At 36.7% G+C, this 18,704-nt stretch overlaps 1 protein-coding gene across 1 annotated transcript in view; it reads left to right on the top strand.

Annotated features, from left to right (window-relative positions):
• The window catches only part of LOC129260224 (teneurin-3-like), a 32,431-nt gene that overhangs the window by 9,655 nt on the left and 4,072 nt on the right, over nt 1-18,704 (top strand). The window contains exons 5-27 of the mRNA XM_064114519.1: nt 160-391; nt 724-938; nt 1,468-1,599; nt 2,271-2,771; nt 3,124-3,222; nt 4,421-4,615; nt 5,049-5,261; nt 5,717-5,863; nt 6,232-6,454; nt 6,851-6,970; nt 7,545-7,830; nt 8,270-8,543; nt 9,113-9,253; nt 9,725-9,974; nt 10,707-10,939; nt 11,340-11,497; nt 11,864-12,798; nt 13,159-13,334; nt 13,929-14,173; nt 14,917-15,090; nt 15,583-15,711; nt 16,199-17,798; nt 18,172-18,323. Of these exons, the coding sequence (XP_063970589.1) occupies nt 160-391; nt 724-938; nt 1,468-1,599; nt 2,271-2,771; nt 3,124-3,222; nt 4,421-4,615; nt 5,049-5,261; nt 5,717-5,863; nt 6,232-6,454; nt 6,851-6,970; nt 7,545-7,830; nt 8,270-8,543; nt 9,113-9,253; nt 9,725-9,974; nt 10,707-10,939; nt 11,340-11,497; nt 11,864-12,798; nt 13,159-13,334; nt 13,929-14,173; nt 14,917-15,090; nt 15,583-15,711; nt 16,199-17,798; nt 18,172-18,323 (6,830 nt within the window). The remainder of the gene's footprint in view (nt 1-159; nt 392-723; nt 939-1,467; nt 1,600-2,270; nt 2,772-3,123; nt 3,223-4,420; nt 4,616-5,048; nt 5,262-5,716; nt 5,864-6,231; nt 6,455-6,850; nt 6,971-7,544; nt 7,831-8,269; nt 8,544-9,112; nt 9,254-9,724; nt 9,975-10,706; nt 10,940-11,339; nt 11,498-11,863; nt 12,799-13,158; nt 13,335-13,928; nt 14,174-14,916; nt 15,091-15,582; nt 15,712-16,198; nt 17,799-18,171; nt 18,324-18,704) is intronic.

Raw genomic sequence — 18,704 nt, 5'->3', positions numbered from 1 at the left:
AGAAAAGCTGTTTGAAACAATAGATTTATTCATATTGTATATCATTAAGTGTGTCGTCATATAACATTTGTTACTAATCCTTCAAACTAAATACTCACACATTATTCCTTGAATCAGATGACCAAACTGTATTTGCTTCATATGTTGATTATTCTATAGAAAATCAGTACAACTCAATAGGAGATCCAAACTCTCTTCGGCATTCAAACACTGCCTCTCAGACGTTACCAGGATCCAGTGGGATGTACCTACAACCAAGGACCGGTAACATTATCCATGCTGTACCCCTGATGACAACATGTGATCTTCAGACGTTGCATACCACCAGTAGCCTAGCAACTAACAGTGGTACACTAAATGAACTCAACAATGCAAGGCATAGACAAGAAAGGTAAGCTAGTGGTTAGCATTCGTGTTAAAGAAGATTGGTGGTGATGGTGATGACAATGATTTGATGATGGTGGTGGTGGTGGTGGTGATGGTGATGATGATGATGATGATGATGATGATGATGCAGTAAGGAGAAGAAAATGTGGGAATTGAAGATATAATATGACCTATTTTTCTAACTGGCTAAATGAAAACAGAATTTATTTGAAATCACTGTAATAGCTTGCTCTTTCACATATGCATAGAGAATAAACTTTGAGTTACAAATGACCCTTCAAAATTATAATTCCTTTGCCATGTTTCGTATTCTTATAATTCTCTATTCCCCCCCAGGTTATTTGAATACCCATTGGGCATGAGTTCAGGAGTCCCTCTGGCAGCATACCCAGCAATGAGCAATGGTAAACGAACCAATGAAACCTCAGAGATGAAATATCCCACAATGCAAGAGAAGTACGGCTGTAAGGATCACATGTCGTGGCGCTGCTTAGCTGTTATTCTTGTTTTACTTACCATAGCCCTTCTTGCTCTTGTTACATATTTTGCAGGTAAGTAAATGTTTGATGTTTATATTAATATGCTTGTAAGCTGATTATGACTACTATTGCCTCTTTTGCTGCCAATAAAAACTTGTGTTGTTATCAGGGATAGAGTCAAAGCTACATTTTAGCCTTTGGGCAATGGGAGAAACTTTTATACTGCTAGTTTGTGACTCCATGATGCATACCTCCACTCAATCCCTCATAATCATATCAATGATGCTTTTTACTTTGTTCAGTTTCATAAGTTCAGTTTTTTCATTGATATACTCTTGTGAATGTTGTTTTTATTATGCAATGGAATGATTGCTTCGAAGACTCTGTACTTCAATCTTTATATTTGTATCAAGAATAATTATCAAAACCCTTGAGTATGAGATATAATTATAACCCTCTCCATGGAATGTCTTTCAGTGAAATATATTCTTGTGCATTATATTTATTGTGAGTTTATGTGTTATATAATTATATATTACAGTCTGTTATAGTCTTTATATATCTATTGACAATTTGTCCTTTGTGACCTTTGTACCCCCAGTGACCTTGAGTCGACCTTTACCCAGCATGCCTAACACAGTCAATATTGATGATACCAGGCCAACATCTCCTGGTAACGAGGAGAGAACGACAAGAAAACCAAAGAGGCCTCTTCCACCATCAAATGAAATAGGTAACAATTATGGTCATTATTCTGAATCCAATTTAAAAATTTAAACTCTGGTCTAGCATCATAGTTGAACTGTGGATAGCAGATTGAGATAAATCTCTTACCTTACAGGTCAATTTATTATATTTGATGCTCACATGAGAAAAATATATTGTAAGAAGATGTTGACATTTATGGTTTTTCATTATTTTAGCACAGATTTAGACTTGATTTCAGAATTATACAGATCTCTATATTAAGCAGAGATATTTGATATCTGATATATATATATCAAATGATATTGCATTTGGTTAAACTTTATAGCATGATCATGATTGATGTGTTCCTTTCAGTTTATCTCAGTTTCAATTAAATTGCCTAAACTAATTGTTTGACTTGAGTAAGACTTTTCTGTTCTAACTACTGATTATAGCACACATATTTGTGTATGATATCATATATATGTTAATGAGCTACACTGACATACTTATTTGGAGTGAGTATTACAGTTTCCTTCCTTTTTAACCTGTTATGTAGCCCAATTTGTATTTGAAAAAGTGTGAGAATAAAGCCCTATCAATCACTTTGTCTACTTCATATATTACAATGGCTGAAGATTAAATTGTGTTTGATATAGCATTAGTAATTGCCTAATTGGTAGTATTTCTTACATTGTATTTTTCATTCCTAAACAGAATTAACAACAACAATGACAACGACGTCACCACCAATCCACAGTCCTGCCATACCTTACACATTCGGCACAGCAGCACAGAAAGAAATACCACCGGGTCACTTCTGGACTCTATTCAGCCCCGTTGATTCCGCAACATTCATTCAATTCAACTTAACACTCTCAAAACGGAACGGCTTTGTCGTGTATGCCCAACGAGCGAGGGCGCCCTCACACAGCTTCTATGATTTCATGCAGGTGCATGTTGGGACAGGAAGACGAGGGAAGCGAAGTACCGACACACTGGATGAAGACTTGCCTGAACTGACTTATCATGATGTACTCCGGCTTGGTGGGTTGAAGTATGATGAGAGTAAGGTTGGGTCAAGGGTCAAGAGGTCAAATAGTCACCTGATGCATACATGGTCATTCATGGAAGAGTTAAATGCTGGTGAATGGTACATTGCTGTATTCAACGATGGACCCTACGCAGAGGAAGTCAACCTTGTGACTGGAAGAAAAAGTAAGAAACTTTCAAAAAGTAAAAAATAAAAGAATTGGAGGAAAAAACATTTGTAAGTAAGATATCAAGTTTTTTTTTATTTTAACAACCTATTTCTGTATCAGGTGATTTTTTTAATAAAAAACAATTCTTAAAATCAATTGACACACAAAACATCTATTTCATTTGCACTTGTTTCATATCTTACCCTGATGTAATACAAACCCAGTGTATACACCAATCAGACACATATTAGATACAGTTAGCTATTATTTTCTTAAATTTATTAGTTGAATCACATAAGAATGTGTTTCATGTTAGCAGGAATGTTAACTCAAGCTATTCACTTCTATTTATTGTTGTTTGCCTTTAGATGGATGGAGTTGTCCTGGAGATTGCAGTGGTCATGGGGATTGCCTGAGAGGGCAGTGTATATGTCAGGAACAGTATACAGGAAACGATTGCTCTCAAGGTAAACATTCACCTTATCCCTGTACTTATCATATGGAAAAAATATGGTTCTGCTTTTTGCAACTTATCCTTACTTGTCATATGAATAATATAATTATGATGTGGTTCTACCGCGCTTTCATTTTATATGAACACACTTCTACCAATTTACTTCTTAGATTTGATGTTTGATTGAGATATCTAATCAGCTTTTAATAAAAATAATTTGTTTGCAACATGTGATTGTATATAGGCTTGTGAGATCTTAGTATTAAAAAAAAATGATTTACATTTTACCCTCTTTGCTTACACTTTTTTTAATGGGAACCATTATTCATAAGTTGCTAAATGTTAATAGACAAATTCATATCAGTTTTTAGGTCAGCAAGCCTAGCTGCCTTCTTTGCATCCAATCAACAAGCCTTGATGTAATATAATTTACATATGACAGTATATAATCTGAATGGTAACGATACCTTGTATTTCTAAGTTTGATCTAATGTTTATATTGCCTCCACCCACTTTAGGTGGCGCCAGAGGGATTATGTTTCCTGTAATTATAGAAAGCTGGTGTTAACGGCTTTGCTTTATACCTTAGAAAAATAATTTCCTAATTAATATTATTCTTTGAAAATGTAAAATTCATAATTCAATGGATTTTCAAAAGAGGATAATGCTGGTGGGAGTCATGTCATGAATAATTGTATAAATTAAAGCTTGAGTGGGCATATATGATATTTGTTTAGCAGGATCTTAAAAACAATGGTTGAAAATGACATTTTAAAGTCACCACTAAAATCAAATCTTGTGGAATTTTTAGGAAATCCCACCTTGTTGCCTGGTAATAACCTTGTCATTTCAGCCTGCAATATTTTTTAAAGACATTAGTTCTTTCTGTTAAGATTTCAAAATAAGTTAAGCAATACAAGAACACCATTAATAAAAAATAAAGTAGATTTTAGTAATGTAACCTCACTGTTATTTTAACCTTTTTAAATTCCTATTTATAGACCTCTTTGTTTTGAACAAATACTCAAAGCAATTCAATCGTTTTCACCTACATTTTATTAGTATACCAGGATTTGCATGGAATGGGATCATAACTCTTCATCAACAATTTTGCCGCTTTGATTTATTTATGATTTAATTAGGTAATTTCTTTTTTCTTATAAATAATCCATTCCTGAATTTTTGTCTTTGTCTCCCCATTCCTCTTCCAGGTGTATGTCCAGTGCTATGCTCAGGTCGTGGTCAGTATGTCCATGGTTTCTGTGAGTGTGTGGGAGGTTGGAAGGGACCTGAATGTAGCATCCCCTGGGATCAATGCCTGGTAGCTGATTGTAGTCATCATGGTGTCTGTCTAGAAGGAGAGTGTGTCTGTAGCAGAGGATTCACTGGAGAGGCGTGTGAACAGGGTAAGGTCAAAGGTCAAATGAAAGTAGATGAATAGGAAGGAATTCACTCCAAAGAAACACTGTTAGGTGAAGAAAAGGTTATCAAATATTAGAAGCTTGCATGAAGTAGTAAGGACAAACATTAAGTTCACAATGCTGATATATCTGATATCTGTAATAAAGTTTTTGCCTTGAACATTGGGAATTGTTTATATATAGCAAAGTTTTGAATATTTTTCTTTCAAAATGTCATTTGTAATACAGGGTCAGTTGAGAATTCTTTATATTTATGAACTTGTGTTCTTTTATTGCATTAAGGATTGATTAAATTTCTTCCCAACAAATAACATTCTAAGTCAAGAAGTTTAGACAAATAAAAATGTACTTATGTACATACATACCATTTTCCATCTTTTTGCTATTCTTAATGATTTCTTTATTTTTTATCCCTCAGAGGTACTAGTAGATGACACCCTCCACTGCAGTAATGACACAGACTGCTTCCCCAATGCTCAATGTATCTCTGGAATGTGCCATTGTTTAGAGGGGTGGACAGGTTCAACGTGTGAGGAGGAGGAGTGTATATTACCCTGCTCGCCCCATGGAGAGTGTGTAGACAATTCGTGTAACTGTGAACAAGGCTGGAATGGAAAGCTTTGTGGACTTGGTAAGATTTGCACCCCTATTTTAGACCTGTAAGAATATTGTGTTCTTTCGTACCTATAGGTATTCTCTATATTATAACCGTACATGTGGCTGTTGATGAATTGAAAGAATTGATGAAAATTGAATGGAATTTTAATTGTGAAGTGTTGGGATTGTAAGCTTAATTTTTACTTAAAATCAAATTTTGATGAGTCTCTAGATTGTCTTTCTGTTTGAAAGAAGACTTTTTGATATCGTGTATTATGTGCTTTAATTTGTAAATAGCTTGATACAAAATTCATTGTTATTGTATCAAATGGTTATTCTTGATAATTGTAAATATGTTCAGTGATATGTTTCTTAAAAACCATTGATCTATCAATCAAAACCCCAAAAATTTAATATGGAGATGAAACAATGGATCAAAAGCGAACCAGTGTATCACTAATAATTATTGGCATTGTCTATATCTGACAGAGGGATGTCCATTTGGATGTAGTGGTCATGGTTCATGTGAAGTGATCAATTCTACCTGGAGCTGTGTATGTGAGGAGCTATATCATGGACCGGGATGTAGTATTGGAACGGAAACAGACTGCACGGATGAGGTGGATAATGATGGAGGTGAGAGAATCAAAAGTGGTAACTTTACACAGATTAGTGATAAAGTTTGTTATGTTCTTGGTGGTGGTAGCGGCGGCAGCGGAGGAGGAGGAGGATATTGAAGATAATGTCATTGATGATGATGTCCAATAGTAAGGTCATGGTTCTTATTGTATCATGTTAGTGATTGTCTGTAAAACACTCAGGGATATTGTTACTTTATTATTTTTAGCAAAGATGGAAATATTTTAGACAATTATTTAAGAAATATAGATAATTACAGAGATGACACAAGCAGGAATTCAATTTCTACATGAAATTCATAATCATTTTATCTGCTTATAGTTAAATTATTTTCCATTATTAATCTACTTTTCTTTTGAATTTAGATTCTTTGATTGATTGTGAGGATCCAGACTGCTGTCTCAGTGCATCTATCTGTATCGGTGATGCCCTCTGTGAAGCACCCCCTGACCCCGTAGAGGTCATACGTTCATCCAATCAGCTCTCAGCGTTGACTCCATCCATCCTCTTCTATGATAGGGTCAAGTTTCTCATTGAACCAAACAGCATCCATCGTAGTCCACCTCAGATTCTCTTCAGTAATGATAGGTGTGTTTCAGCGAATGTTCAATTACTGTAAAATTAAATTTTTTAACATTTTCACATAAAAAATTTGAATAAGAATCAATTGGCTGCCAACTGCTTGGATAATATTTATCATAGAATGAATTTTAACAGAATAGTGAAGCCTCGCTTGATAATTGTGAAAGAGAAAAATAATTCAAATGATTTTGCTCTGAAATTTTACAGATTACATAATTCATGTATCTTCAGGGATATTTGACCCACAATATCAATTCCTTTTGAGACCAAAAATGTAATTCATTTGACAAAAAGGATAATGACCTCTCATATAGATAGTTTTCAGGTTTAAAATGTAGACGAAAAAATGTCCTTTAAGTTGTATGCATTGACTAAAGAAGTGTATTTTTATTGCTTATACAGTGTGGTATCTGTCATCAGAGGTAAAGTCTTGTCACACAAGGGCTCACCGGTGGTCGGGGTCAGAGTTCAAGTTGATAACCGACCTCTTATGGGATTCACCTACACCAGAGAAGATGGCATGTAAGTGTGTACCTCTGAGAGAGGTCATTATAGTCATATTGTTTGATTGGTGCAGGAAAGCTCTTAGCACTACTTATCAACTTGTGCTCAAATTAAGAATGGTTGCATTAGCACATTTCGGAAGGGCATGACTGCATATTAAAGCTTTCTTGCACTAGCGTGACACTAAAATGAATAAACATCTATAGGGGGGTTTTTGCGTTGAATATCTTGTTTGACCTATAAACGAAGACTGGCAAATTATTTTTTTATTCAAGGTGAACTTGGATTTATATTCAGGTCATAAAGCAAAATAAATAGGTTTTTTTCCTCTAAAAAAAATTGTTTTGAGCCAATCAGATAATGAAAACCTCAGTAACTTTTAGACTTGTCAGTGAAAGTAAGTAACTCCTTGTTTCATGTAATACTCCCTAATTTATTTTCTACCTTCCAGTATCTTGTATTGTGCAGTTCTTGTATCCCATGTCTTTGTATTATAGGCTGATTTTCTTATTAATCAAGTTAGATGGAGTATAATAGTCAATTAAACTCTCCTTCACACTCTTATAATGATGTTTGACATTTTTCCCTGTAGGTTTGATATGATGGTGATAGGAGGTGGGTCTATCTCACTATCCTTCGCCCGTCATCCCTTCATCACAGCTCACATCCCAACCTACATCCCTTACAATGACATCATCCTGATGGAAAACATCCAATTAGAACTCCTACCAGGTCGTCGTAGCGTGTCTTACTCCGTCCCAGAGACAGTCCATTGTAAGGGTAGTGCTTATATCAAGCCTGTGTTCTCTATCCTACCCCAAGCTGTGATGGATAACTGTGGATCTCGGGGTATACTGGGTGCTGTCCTGGACCAGAGGGTAGGTGGTAGCCTGGGGTGGTGGATGATGTGTTCATTTCTCACCATGATTGAAAACTTAACTTGGTTTCTTTGATGGTTTTGCTTGGTAGGGTGATGCTATTTGTGTGGGACAAGTTGAGATAGAGTGCAGTCTTTGAAAACACAACTTATTTTCTTTGCTATTGAACAAAAAATATAATGAAGTTGAAATTTATTCAATTCATGTTGATGTGCTGACATTGCTGTGCAACAGTTTGAATAATTATTGAAAGCTTACGTAACTTGAAATCGAAGACCTATCCCAAATTCTTTCCTTTAACCCTCAAATGAGCCTGTTTCCAATATCTAATATTATTTTGATTAACTATGTCTGAAGTATCAAATTTCAGGTATTGTTTAGATGTGAATGTAATGTGAATGTAATGTGTTTAATCTTTAATTCATTTTATTCCCCACAGGCCATGCATGAGCAGATTGAAATCCCAGGCACCAGAGCAACCCTTGACTACTACAGCCAACGGTCAGTGGTCAACAGCCTTCCATCTACCTTCAATGCTAGACTGACCGGTCACTTCATCCCTCGTAACCTCAAGCTTGTCCATGCTGTGGTCACTATGGCTGGTCGAAGGTTCCATACGGTCTTAGAGCCGGAACCATTCCTCAACTATACCTTTATTTGGGATAAACTCAATGCTTATGGTCAGCTGGTCTATGGAGATCAAGAAGCACTCGGTCAGTATACGTAATATTTACTTTCATTTAACTTCAGGAGATGCTATATCTAATGTACAAGGTTTTAGAAAGTGAAATACAACGAGGTGGAGATAACATGTATATGAAAAAGACTATGATTTAGGCTCATGGAAGGTTTTCTTGAAGGAGCAAGAGTTCATAAAATAAGAGTCTAAAGCTGTAGCATATCTAAATTCATCTTTTATCTAGTGATTCAAGTTTTGTGAAGAAAAAAAACGGTTAGTGATGAAAATACTGCCATGGAGTTTGGCGTGTAAGCTAACCATGAAAATATACTTCTGTTTATAGAAAGGGTTTCTTTCCGAATTACAACATTTCTATGTGCATCATATCAATGAAATGTTATAAGCAGGTTTTTGAAGATATGATACATAATATTGTTTTATCAGCTATGAAATAGTTAAGAAATTTAGCATTCTTGTTTTCTACCTATTATTTTGATATGGCCACAGCCACATTATTTATAATCCTGTAAGATGAAGTATATTGATTAATGTTGTTTTCCCATTTAGCTATTAATAATCGTGATATATGATTTTTCTTTTCAGTTGGGATTGGTTATGAATACCATACTTGTACAGAGATCATTTGGTCTTATCAATCTACCAGACTACCTGGATACGAGTGGAGCACTACGTCTCTTGCTGGGTGGAATCTACCCATGCATCATACATATAACCCACAAAAAGGTAGCTAAATATTAAAAAAAAATCCTGATCAAAATATTGAAAGTTCTTCATATGGATGCCTGTTTTGCATTTATTAGTTGGACACCTTCCTTGTTTGGATACTTTTTCTTTCATAATGTTATGAAGAGGTGTCAGACAAGCCATTCATATTACAATACAAAATGATTTAGTTGAGTTTTAGATTGCTATTCCCAATTTTTAATCATCTAAGTATCTAGATAAGAGGGGTAGATATGACATTATGCTTCCCCTGTAGACATCTGAATGTATGATTCTATTTTTTTCCTGGCTAATGGACTTAACCAAGTTGTATTCCTTTATCTAATCATAGTTATGATGTTATAGTGATTAAATTTTAACTTTGATATTGGATTGTCCATATGCAGTGATATAATTCCTAATATATCATTATTTATACTAGCAAATCTTAAGTCAATAAAATAAACTATCTCTCTATTTTCACTCATCCAGCCATTCTTCAACTTGGAGACGGTTGTCAGGTGAAGTACTCCCAGCATCCTCCGATCATCCAGACCATCGTTGGTAATGGGCGCCCTCGTAATGCAGACTGTAACCAGTGTGAGGGTCGGGCTAAGGGAGCTCGTATACTAGCCCCAATGGCTGTGGCTAGTAGTCCTGATGGTAGCTACTATGTGGGCGATGGTGACTTCATTAGGAGGGTTGGACCAGAAGGCAATATCACAAATGTCTTGCATCTTGGGTAAGTTTAAAGCTGATATTTGACTTACTTCCAGCTATTCCGTAGTAGCACTTAGTAAATCCTTTTATCATTGGTTTTCTGTATTTCCAAATGAACACTAGTTTCTTTCACTGTTTCAATGGGTTTTAATTAACACACTGTAATTTGCATTTCTTGGAGGCTTTCTTCAGGCACCACTGGGTTCTAGTGGCAACAGGTTAATTGATGATAGACATTCAATAAACTGTATTGAATTGAATAAAGAAGATGGGTTGATGGTATACAAATATTGACTGCTCAATAGGATGGCCGTGGAAATGATCACTTCCGAGGTGATTTTCATACCGGCTCTTCTATCACCTGATATTGGACTTCTAACTATCTCTCATTAGAATTTAGTAATCACTTTTATCGTTGGCTTCTGTATTGCCAAATGAACACCAGATTCTTTCACGATTTCAATGAGTTTTTATTAACACACTGAATACTCTAGTTTGTAATTTCCATGGGATTTCTACAGGTGCCACCTTGTTCTTATAATAATTTTTGTCTTCCAACTTTAAAAACAATGATTTATTATACCTTATGTAAAGAGATCTAGATTCTTCAATAACAGTGCATTAAGAGTACTTGATATCCACAATCATGCAAATCCTGTATTGTTGCCCATTATGGCCAAAGTAATCAATCGTGTCTTGACTTTGCAAAACTGTTTTCATTGTAACCAAACTCATATTCCCTATTCTTATCCAGATATATGCCAACCTACAAGTACTACATTGCTGTAAGTCCCCTAGACGGTAAGGTGTTTATCTCAGACTCTCAGATGAGACAGGTCCTGAGGCTCAGAGACAACAAAGATGTTGCTGATATCAACAACAATGTTGTAGTGGTTGCAGGGACGGGTCAAGCGTGTCCACCCATTGATGGTAGCGAGTGTGGCAACAATGGTGATGCAACACAAGCAAGGCTGATTGCTCCCAAAGGTAGGTAGTTCAGTTTACCATCGTATGTAACCTGATGAAAGCTCAAACTTGACTGTTTGGTGATAATCTGCTAATGCTTTGATCTGGTTCATTTGTGGTTGTAGAATATCTGACGATTAATCAGAAATAAAAGGGTTGATAATGAACAACTCTATAGGAAGTAGAGTATGAATCATAGACAGTTTTTAATATGCCTGCTACCTAGGCTTTAAACAGTTTCACAGCAAAGCCTTTGGATAAATAGGATACTGTTAATTCCATCAGCCTACAGTAATTTTGAATTCTCAGTTAGTTCCTATTCATAAAGCTTATACTTTCACATCATCAGCAGCTAGTTTGAGTGTTTCTTGATAAATGACATTCTGTGATATCAATATCCTTTTTTTTCTCTCTCTTTCAGGCATAGCAGTTGGTAAAGATGGCACAGTGTACTTTGTTGATGGCACCGTTATCCGTAAGATCACTACTGATGGTACCATACACGCCTTCCTTGGTACACCCGGTATCCAGGGTCCTCTTAGACTACCACAGTGTAGAGGTACCATGTCATTCAATCAGGTGAGTTGATATTATACAGATGGTACTGTTGGTAATACCTAAAGATCTTTTGGATATGAATATTTACCATGGTGTTTTGTCAGGTGAATTAAAAAAGAAGCTTGTCTATGCGAAGTACATCTTGCTATTGAGAATTATTTTACCTGGTACAGAATCCTCAAGTTCAGAGAAAAGGAGCTATGAACAGAAAATCTTTACAATTTCGTCATAGTTCTATGCAGTCTGAAATGTGACAAAATTTTGAGCTTATTGACCATTCAACAATCTGCTTGCTTCAAACTACAGATTTATTTCTCAAAGGTACTGAACATTTAATTCATGGTTCAATTAATTTATGTATGTGTATCCTTCCGTCTCTTCACTCAGGTTAAACTTCAGTTCCCAACTGAGCTGGCCGTCAACCCTCTAGATGATTCTGTCTATGTTGCTGATGATGACATCATCATCCGCCTTGGTCAGGACAAGAGAGCCTCTGTCCTTGCAGGAGTTCCTTACAACTGTCCCTTGGCATACTCCATAGATCTTGGTGAGGCAGACGGCAGCGCTCCAGATGATAACATCAGCACCTATGAATACCTGAGACCTAGACCTGCCAATGAGGTAGCTCTCATCATGCCAAGCTCGATGGCTTTCTCCAGGAAGGGTGATCTCTACGTTGCGGAAGCCAACCATCGGGCAATCAACCGCATCAGTAAGATATCAAGTGATGGTTTCATCTCAAGGTATGCAGGACAAGAGACCACCTGTGATTGTTTGTTGGAGGATTGTGATTGCTTTGGTGGTGATAAGTTCTATGCAATGGATGCCAGGTTACACGGACCCATCGCCCTCACAGTCATGCCCAATGATGATCTCATCGTTGCTGATCAAGGCAATTTGCGTTTGCGAAAGATCGCACCGAGGACCCCAAAGCATCGTGTTGGTCGCTACCACGCCTATCAGATTGTTTCACCGGATCGTGAAGAGATCTATTTCTTTGACATGTATGGAATTCACACACACACCAAGAGATTGATATCGGATCAGGTGGTGTATAATATCAGCCATTCAGGCAACATTCTAGACTCTGTGGCTGATTCTGCAGGCGTAGTCATCGGGGTTCATCGAAGGCTGGATGGCCAACCTTCTAACATTGTTATCTCTGGGATGGGATCTCTCCTGCAGATATCTGTTGATTCTCTGGGAAGACTGACTACTGCCCAAGATACCCTAAGGAATGTCATCCATCAGTTTGGTTACCAAGGAGAAACAGATCTGTTGACATTGAGATGGGAGGGGCAAAGTTTGAAGAGGATGTATGAGTAAGTTATTCTTCTTTGTGATTATTCAGCATTAGATTAATAATATCATTTGCAATAATATTCTGCTTTTATGTAGTGTTTGATACATTTGAACAATATCTCTTCAGTCATTAAACAATATTTGTGTAACTGACAAAAGTTTTTGGCATATTTAATTTCATTTATTATTTAAAAAAAATTATGACATTAATACTAGTGATGTTTAAAGTGTGCAATTAAAATTTGGCTATTACCCTGATCATTTTCACTCCATTACTCAATTGTTTAAATGTTTCTTTCAATGTTCAATGCCATCCGGCAATGTATGAATCGGAATACTATGATAATGCAATGTTCTTAATATTTTTATGCCATATCTAGGTATGAGGAGAATGGTCAGCTGTCTTCAGTCAGACATCTCAATGGTCAGATGGTTACTTTACAATCAGCGGTAAATTCATCTGCATCATCGGTCATTATTAATCAACCTTGGCAGACTAGCTTAGCCTCTGATATCACTCACCTCAATGGGTTCATCTCTAGTAATTTCTCTCAAGGTATGATACATTATCAAGATCCTGTTAACCTTTTGGCACCTGAATTCTGTTATACCCATAGGTTTTTGTACAGGGACCAAGTGATTCCAGTAGGCAATGGGTTAACTTTTACATTAATGAAATTTACACAGAAGTTTATGCTGGATTCTCTGCATTTTGCAATGATCATCAGTAGAGCTATAATATAAAAGATTGTTTCTTGTCTCCCTTTTCAAGAAAAGATGCCTTGTCTAAAGAATTTAGCATTATTATTCCTTTCGATTGAAAGATACCTTTAGAAATCGTCTACTGAGTTCACATATGTACACGGTTGATATACTTTAAATATATATTTAGTGTAAACATCTTTCACTGTTTTGGGACTCTTGCCTTCAGGAATTCAAAAGGATGTTTGATATACTTAAGTATTGTTTGTAGGACATAAGATATCAAAGTCATAAGACCTGTATGTGATGAAAGCATAAGACTTGGTTGGAAATTGCATGCAGTGAGGCATCTACATGCAGTCTCATAGAATGAGATTATTTGATGAAATCAACGCCCTTTCATTCATTCTTACTCTAAATTATGTTCTGTTGATTGTTTTTCATTCAGCCGACCTAGTTGATTCAGTGATAATCGATCATGACAAATCTACATCAATCACATTCCCTAATGGACTGGTCATCGGAACAGAGTCACAACCTCATCCCCTGCTGGAGAGTGACGTAGAGGGCTCCCTATCTAAACGCAAGATCAAGCTCCCTGAAACGAGCCCCCATCGGTTAGATTGGAACTTCTATGTGAGGAAAGGAGGCCGTAATAGGGACAGGGTACTAGTTGTTGGACGTAAACTCAGGGTGAGATATTTTTTTTATTTATAGTGTCTTTAAATACTTGGATTCTCTCAAATAACTCTTAATATGAATGTAATTGATCATGTGTTGATGTAATCCATACAGTTGTCTTGATGTTCTAAGGTCCTCCGTAAATTGGGCTTCAATATCAGAACTCATATTGTGACAAAAACCAGTTTTATAGGAAATCACATTACTATAAAGAAATTAATGAGCTTTCTTGATATTTTGAATAAAATTATAAAGAAAAAAAGAAAAAATAACATTTGTATCAATGAAAGTAATAACTGATGATGGAAATGTTTTTCTTATGATATAAAATCAGGACCATGATGTAAAACAGCCATTGTGCTGATACAATTTTTTTATCCTGAATAAATATTTTGAAATAAATAAATAAAATCCTTGTCTTTATGGTATACCTTTTAAATTATTAAGGCACTGTACCTAACTGTAGTCCCTTCAATCGATGTTTCATTTCAATGTCATCATCAGCATTTTTATAAGTCAGCATTTTTGCTTCTACTAAGGGTTACTTACTCCCTCACACTGTTATGACACTCCCTCCTTCTACTTATGTCTGTCTTTAGCATCCTTCACCTCATTCAGACCAACCTTGACACTTTCTTTCTTCACTATATCCTTCCATCTAACGTCTGGACTTCCTTTTCATCATATGCCATCATATTCCATGCTCTTTTTCACTGTTCTTCCGTTGTATAAGACTTGTTTTTCCTCTGTTTCAGATCAATGGTGAGAATATTCTATCGATGGAGTACAACCGTGTTCTACGTAAGGATACTGTATTGGACCCTGATAACACACAGCTCCTTGAGATATCATATAACAGCGCTAAACTTCCGATGGAATGGAAACCAGCATATGGATTCATCCTCACCAATGCTTCGTATGATTCACAGGTAATTAGAATAAAATGAGACCATTGTAAGAAATTGAAAAAGTAAAATCACTATGACAACTTCTCTAAAAATGTATGTGATATTTTGAAGTTTGAGAGGAAAGATTTAATAGAGTTCTCCCAGATACCTGGCTTTTATTTTTTTGCGATTAATGTGGCCTGTTCAAATAAAGAGTGCGAATAGACAATAAGTTTCGACTACATTCTGTATGCAGTTGAAATTAATCTTGATAACAACTTCTAATAGAAATGTGTCCCAGGTAAGCAAACCATTATTGTCCCAAGGAAGACCATTGATTCATAGATTTTGATGTTCAATGAAACTTTTTGTAGGATATAACGGTGTCCATAAAAAGATTAAATTCTTTTTATGAAGCTGTGTTTAAAAATTGCATTTAAAATAGACCTCTTTTCAGAATAGCTTAATATTAATGCACAAATATCTTTTTTCATGTGATAAAGAGTTGTTTTACTTTTCTCTTTGTCATGATAGGGGAGATTAACAAGATGGCAGCGTGATCTTATCTCAGAGTCATATGGTTATGATACTCTAGGTCGTCTCAAGAGGATTCATTCTGGGACTAATGGTACATGGCGTTTCTCATACAATACAGGAATGTTGGTAAGTAGAATCATAACATTCTAAACTTAGATCTCTGTTGAATGATATTTAAGGGCATATCTACTGAGGTATATGTTCTTTGTTTGGAAAAAAAATAGCGAAGAAAAACTGTACACATTATTGCCAAATGCTAGTAAGTAGAAATTTAATTTGATATGTTATTAAAATCAAATGCTTGGTATCAGAATTTGTCATATGAAGTACACATTCATTAGTAAAATCAGGTTTTTTATTCTTTCGTTATGCATAAGATCCGTGTCTTTGATAGATCTAATTGCTCTCATCATGCTAGTATGATTTCATGATACATGTATATTCAAGTTTGTTTCCACTTTAAAATAATGACAAATCAATATCATAAAACACATAAGTTAGTAGTGGCAGGATCACAAAATAAGGACTTATTCAAAATTACACCTGACAAACATGATTAGCAATTCATTATCATGATGCTAATCTAGAATCATATGTCTCTTATATCTTCCAGCCCTCTGAGATAACGCTACCAAACAGAGAGCATTATGAAGTAACATACGATGGATCTGGTAACATAGCAATGGTTACCATGCCAACAGGAAGGCATCACTACATCAATTCAGTTCCATCGGTTGGTTATCATAGAATCATTTACTCAGATGGAACTAGACCTTGGTTGATACTGGACCAGACTGAGGAAGGCTTGCCTCTCCGTCGCTATAGTCCAGGGACTAGCAGGAGAATGGCATACGTCTACGACAACAAGGGTCGAATATCGGAAATCTACTACGACCAGACTAGTGTCAAGTATAAGTACAATAGAGAGGAGTCACAGGTCAAGCTGCTGGAGCTACAGGTTGGTGACTTCCAGAATGCAGAACGGCTTCGTTACGATGGTCCTATGGTCAAACAGAAGATAATCCGTACCAGTGGCTTTGGAGGTTTCATGAACGGAAGGTTTGAGTACATCTATGATCGTAACATGCGCCTCTTGAATGTATTCGCTGAGTTCAACACAACGGTTCTTCCAGAGCACAACCGAGCTTACGATCCCGTCTACGGTCGCCTGACGCAGCTTGGGGCGTTCACACTCTCCTATCCAGACAACACTATTCAAAACTATACAGATCAGAATTTTGAGATGACTAAGAAGTTTGGAGCTTATATTCTTCTTCAGGAAGTTCATTACAAGGTCAAAGGTCAGACTGTGAGAAGACTTGAGCTCTTGTTTGATACTTCCAGTCGTATCATCTGGAACAGGCTTCACATTGATGATACTTCACATACTACTGATTATGTTTATGACCCTAACGGACAGCTCATTGAGGTGAAGACCGATTCTCAGATCGCTTGGCAGTATACCTATGACAGTAATGGTAACCTTGCCTCATTTACCCACAGACAGAATACAACACATCTCTTCTATGATGACTTTGACCGTATCACACGCATTGGTCAGATAGAGTATCTCCATGATCAAGATGGCTTCCTCCTGCAGCGTGGTGGCGAACGCTTTACCTATGACTCAAGAGGTCAACTTGTCCATGCCTTCCAGCTGAATGTATACGAGGTCCGGTACAAATACGATGGAGTGGGAAGGAGAATCTGGCGAAAGGATCACACTGGACGACAGATTCAGTTCTTCTACGCAGACATTGAACATCCCCACCGGATCACGCATGTCTTTGACCAAAGTCGGCAGGAGATCCTGTCATATGAGTACGACCTTCAAGGCAACCTGTTTGCAGTGATGCAGAATCAGCGACAGCTCTATGTCTGCGTTGATCAGGTCGGATCACCCATCGCTGTCTACGATGAGAACAGGACCCCTCGTAAGATCGTGGAGTACGATCCTCGAGGTAACGTCCTCCATGACTCTTCACCTGCTTTCATGCTCCATGTTGGTTTCCGTGGTGGTCTTTACGATGCTCATACCAAGCTTGTTCAGTTCAATGGACGTGACTATGACTCACTTAGTGGACAGTGGACGTCTGCTGATGAGACCTTTTATGAGAACATTGCTAGACCTCAGAAGACCATGCTCTTCAACCTGTACACCTTCCATGGAAACAATCCTGTCAACCCAAAGCTTCATCCTAATTATCTCATGAGTGAGTATATTGTATAACTATGTTTGCAAACCTCAGTAATATCAGAAACATAGATTTTTATTAATCGTAAATTGTAAATCTGATGCGAATGAATGATATAGCTCTGACTCAGGAAATTTTGGCTGTGATGGCTTGACAAAATAAATAATGATCTTGTGAAGTAATTTAGATGTACTACATTCGCTTTCGCATCCTAGTGGGTATCCATTTACCACTTAGGTGAAAATTGGCAAAGTGTGGATTGACACCTAGCCAAAAACTGGTGGGTCTCAAATGCAGGAACCTCTGATGACATAGCAGGCATCAAAACCACTACACCATAACACTTCCATATTGTGAATAACTGTTATCATTTTATCGTCTACTCTCTTAGGTCTTGAGGATTGGCTTCCTGTGTTAGGATATGACATGACTAGTCTTGTACCAGAGGTTGATCGTTATGGTTACCCTCTACCCTCTGCTAGTCTAGGATCATACCAAGATATCAAACCGTCGGCCACTAAGGATTTTGTCAACTGGGCTAAGGTAAGAGGTGTAGATTAGATTTATTACTGTTTTTTTTACTAGTAGTCATATGGCTAGTTCCAGTCAAGATAAATGAACATGATTTCATATGTTAATAAATCTTTAGATATGAGGGCTGTGTAACACAAGGTTTGCAAGAAAACACAGTTGCTGGCCAAACAAGATCATTCATTCATGCGCATTTTGTTCAAAACACTAACTTAGCTTTTACTAGGCTCAGGGCTCAATTGTATGATAACTTGGCCATCAGTTGTAATCTTCAAGTATATCAACAGTTTAACTGATTGTTGAGCTCTGTTTACATTTTAGTTGCGATGATGGCTGAGTAAGCATAGTTGGGCAGTTTAAGGTAACTGGCCCTTAGAGTGTCTTATGATCTGA

This window comes from Lytechinus pictus, unplaced genomic scaffold (assembly GCF_037042905.1).
Source record: "Lytechinus pictus isolate F3 Inbred unplaced genomic scaffold, Lp3.0 scaffold_19, whole genome shotgun sequence".
Classification (NCBI taxonomy): Eukaryota; Metazoa; Echinodermata; class Echinoidea; order Temnopleuroida; family Toxopneustidae; genus Lytechinus; species Lytechinus pictus.
This window is presented reverse-complemented; position numbering and strand designations above follow the sequence as displayed.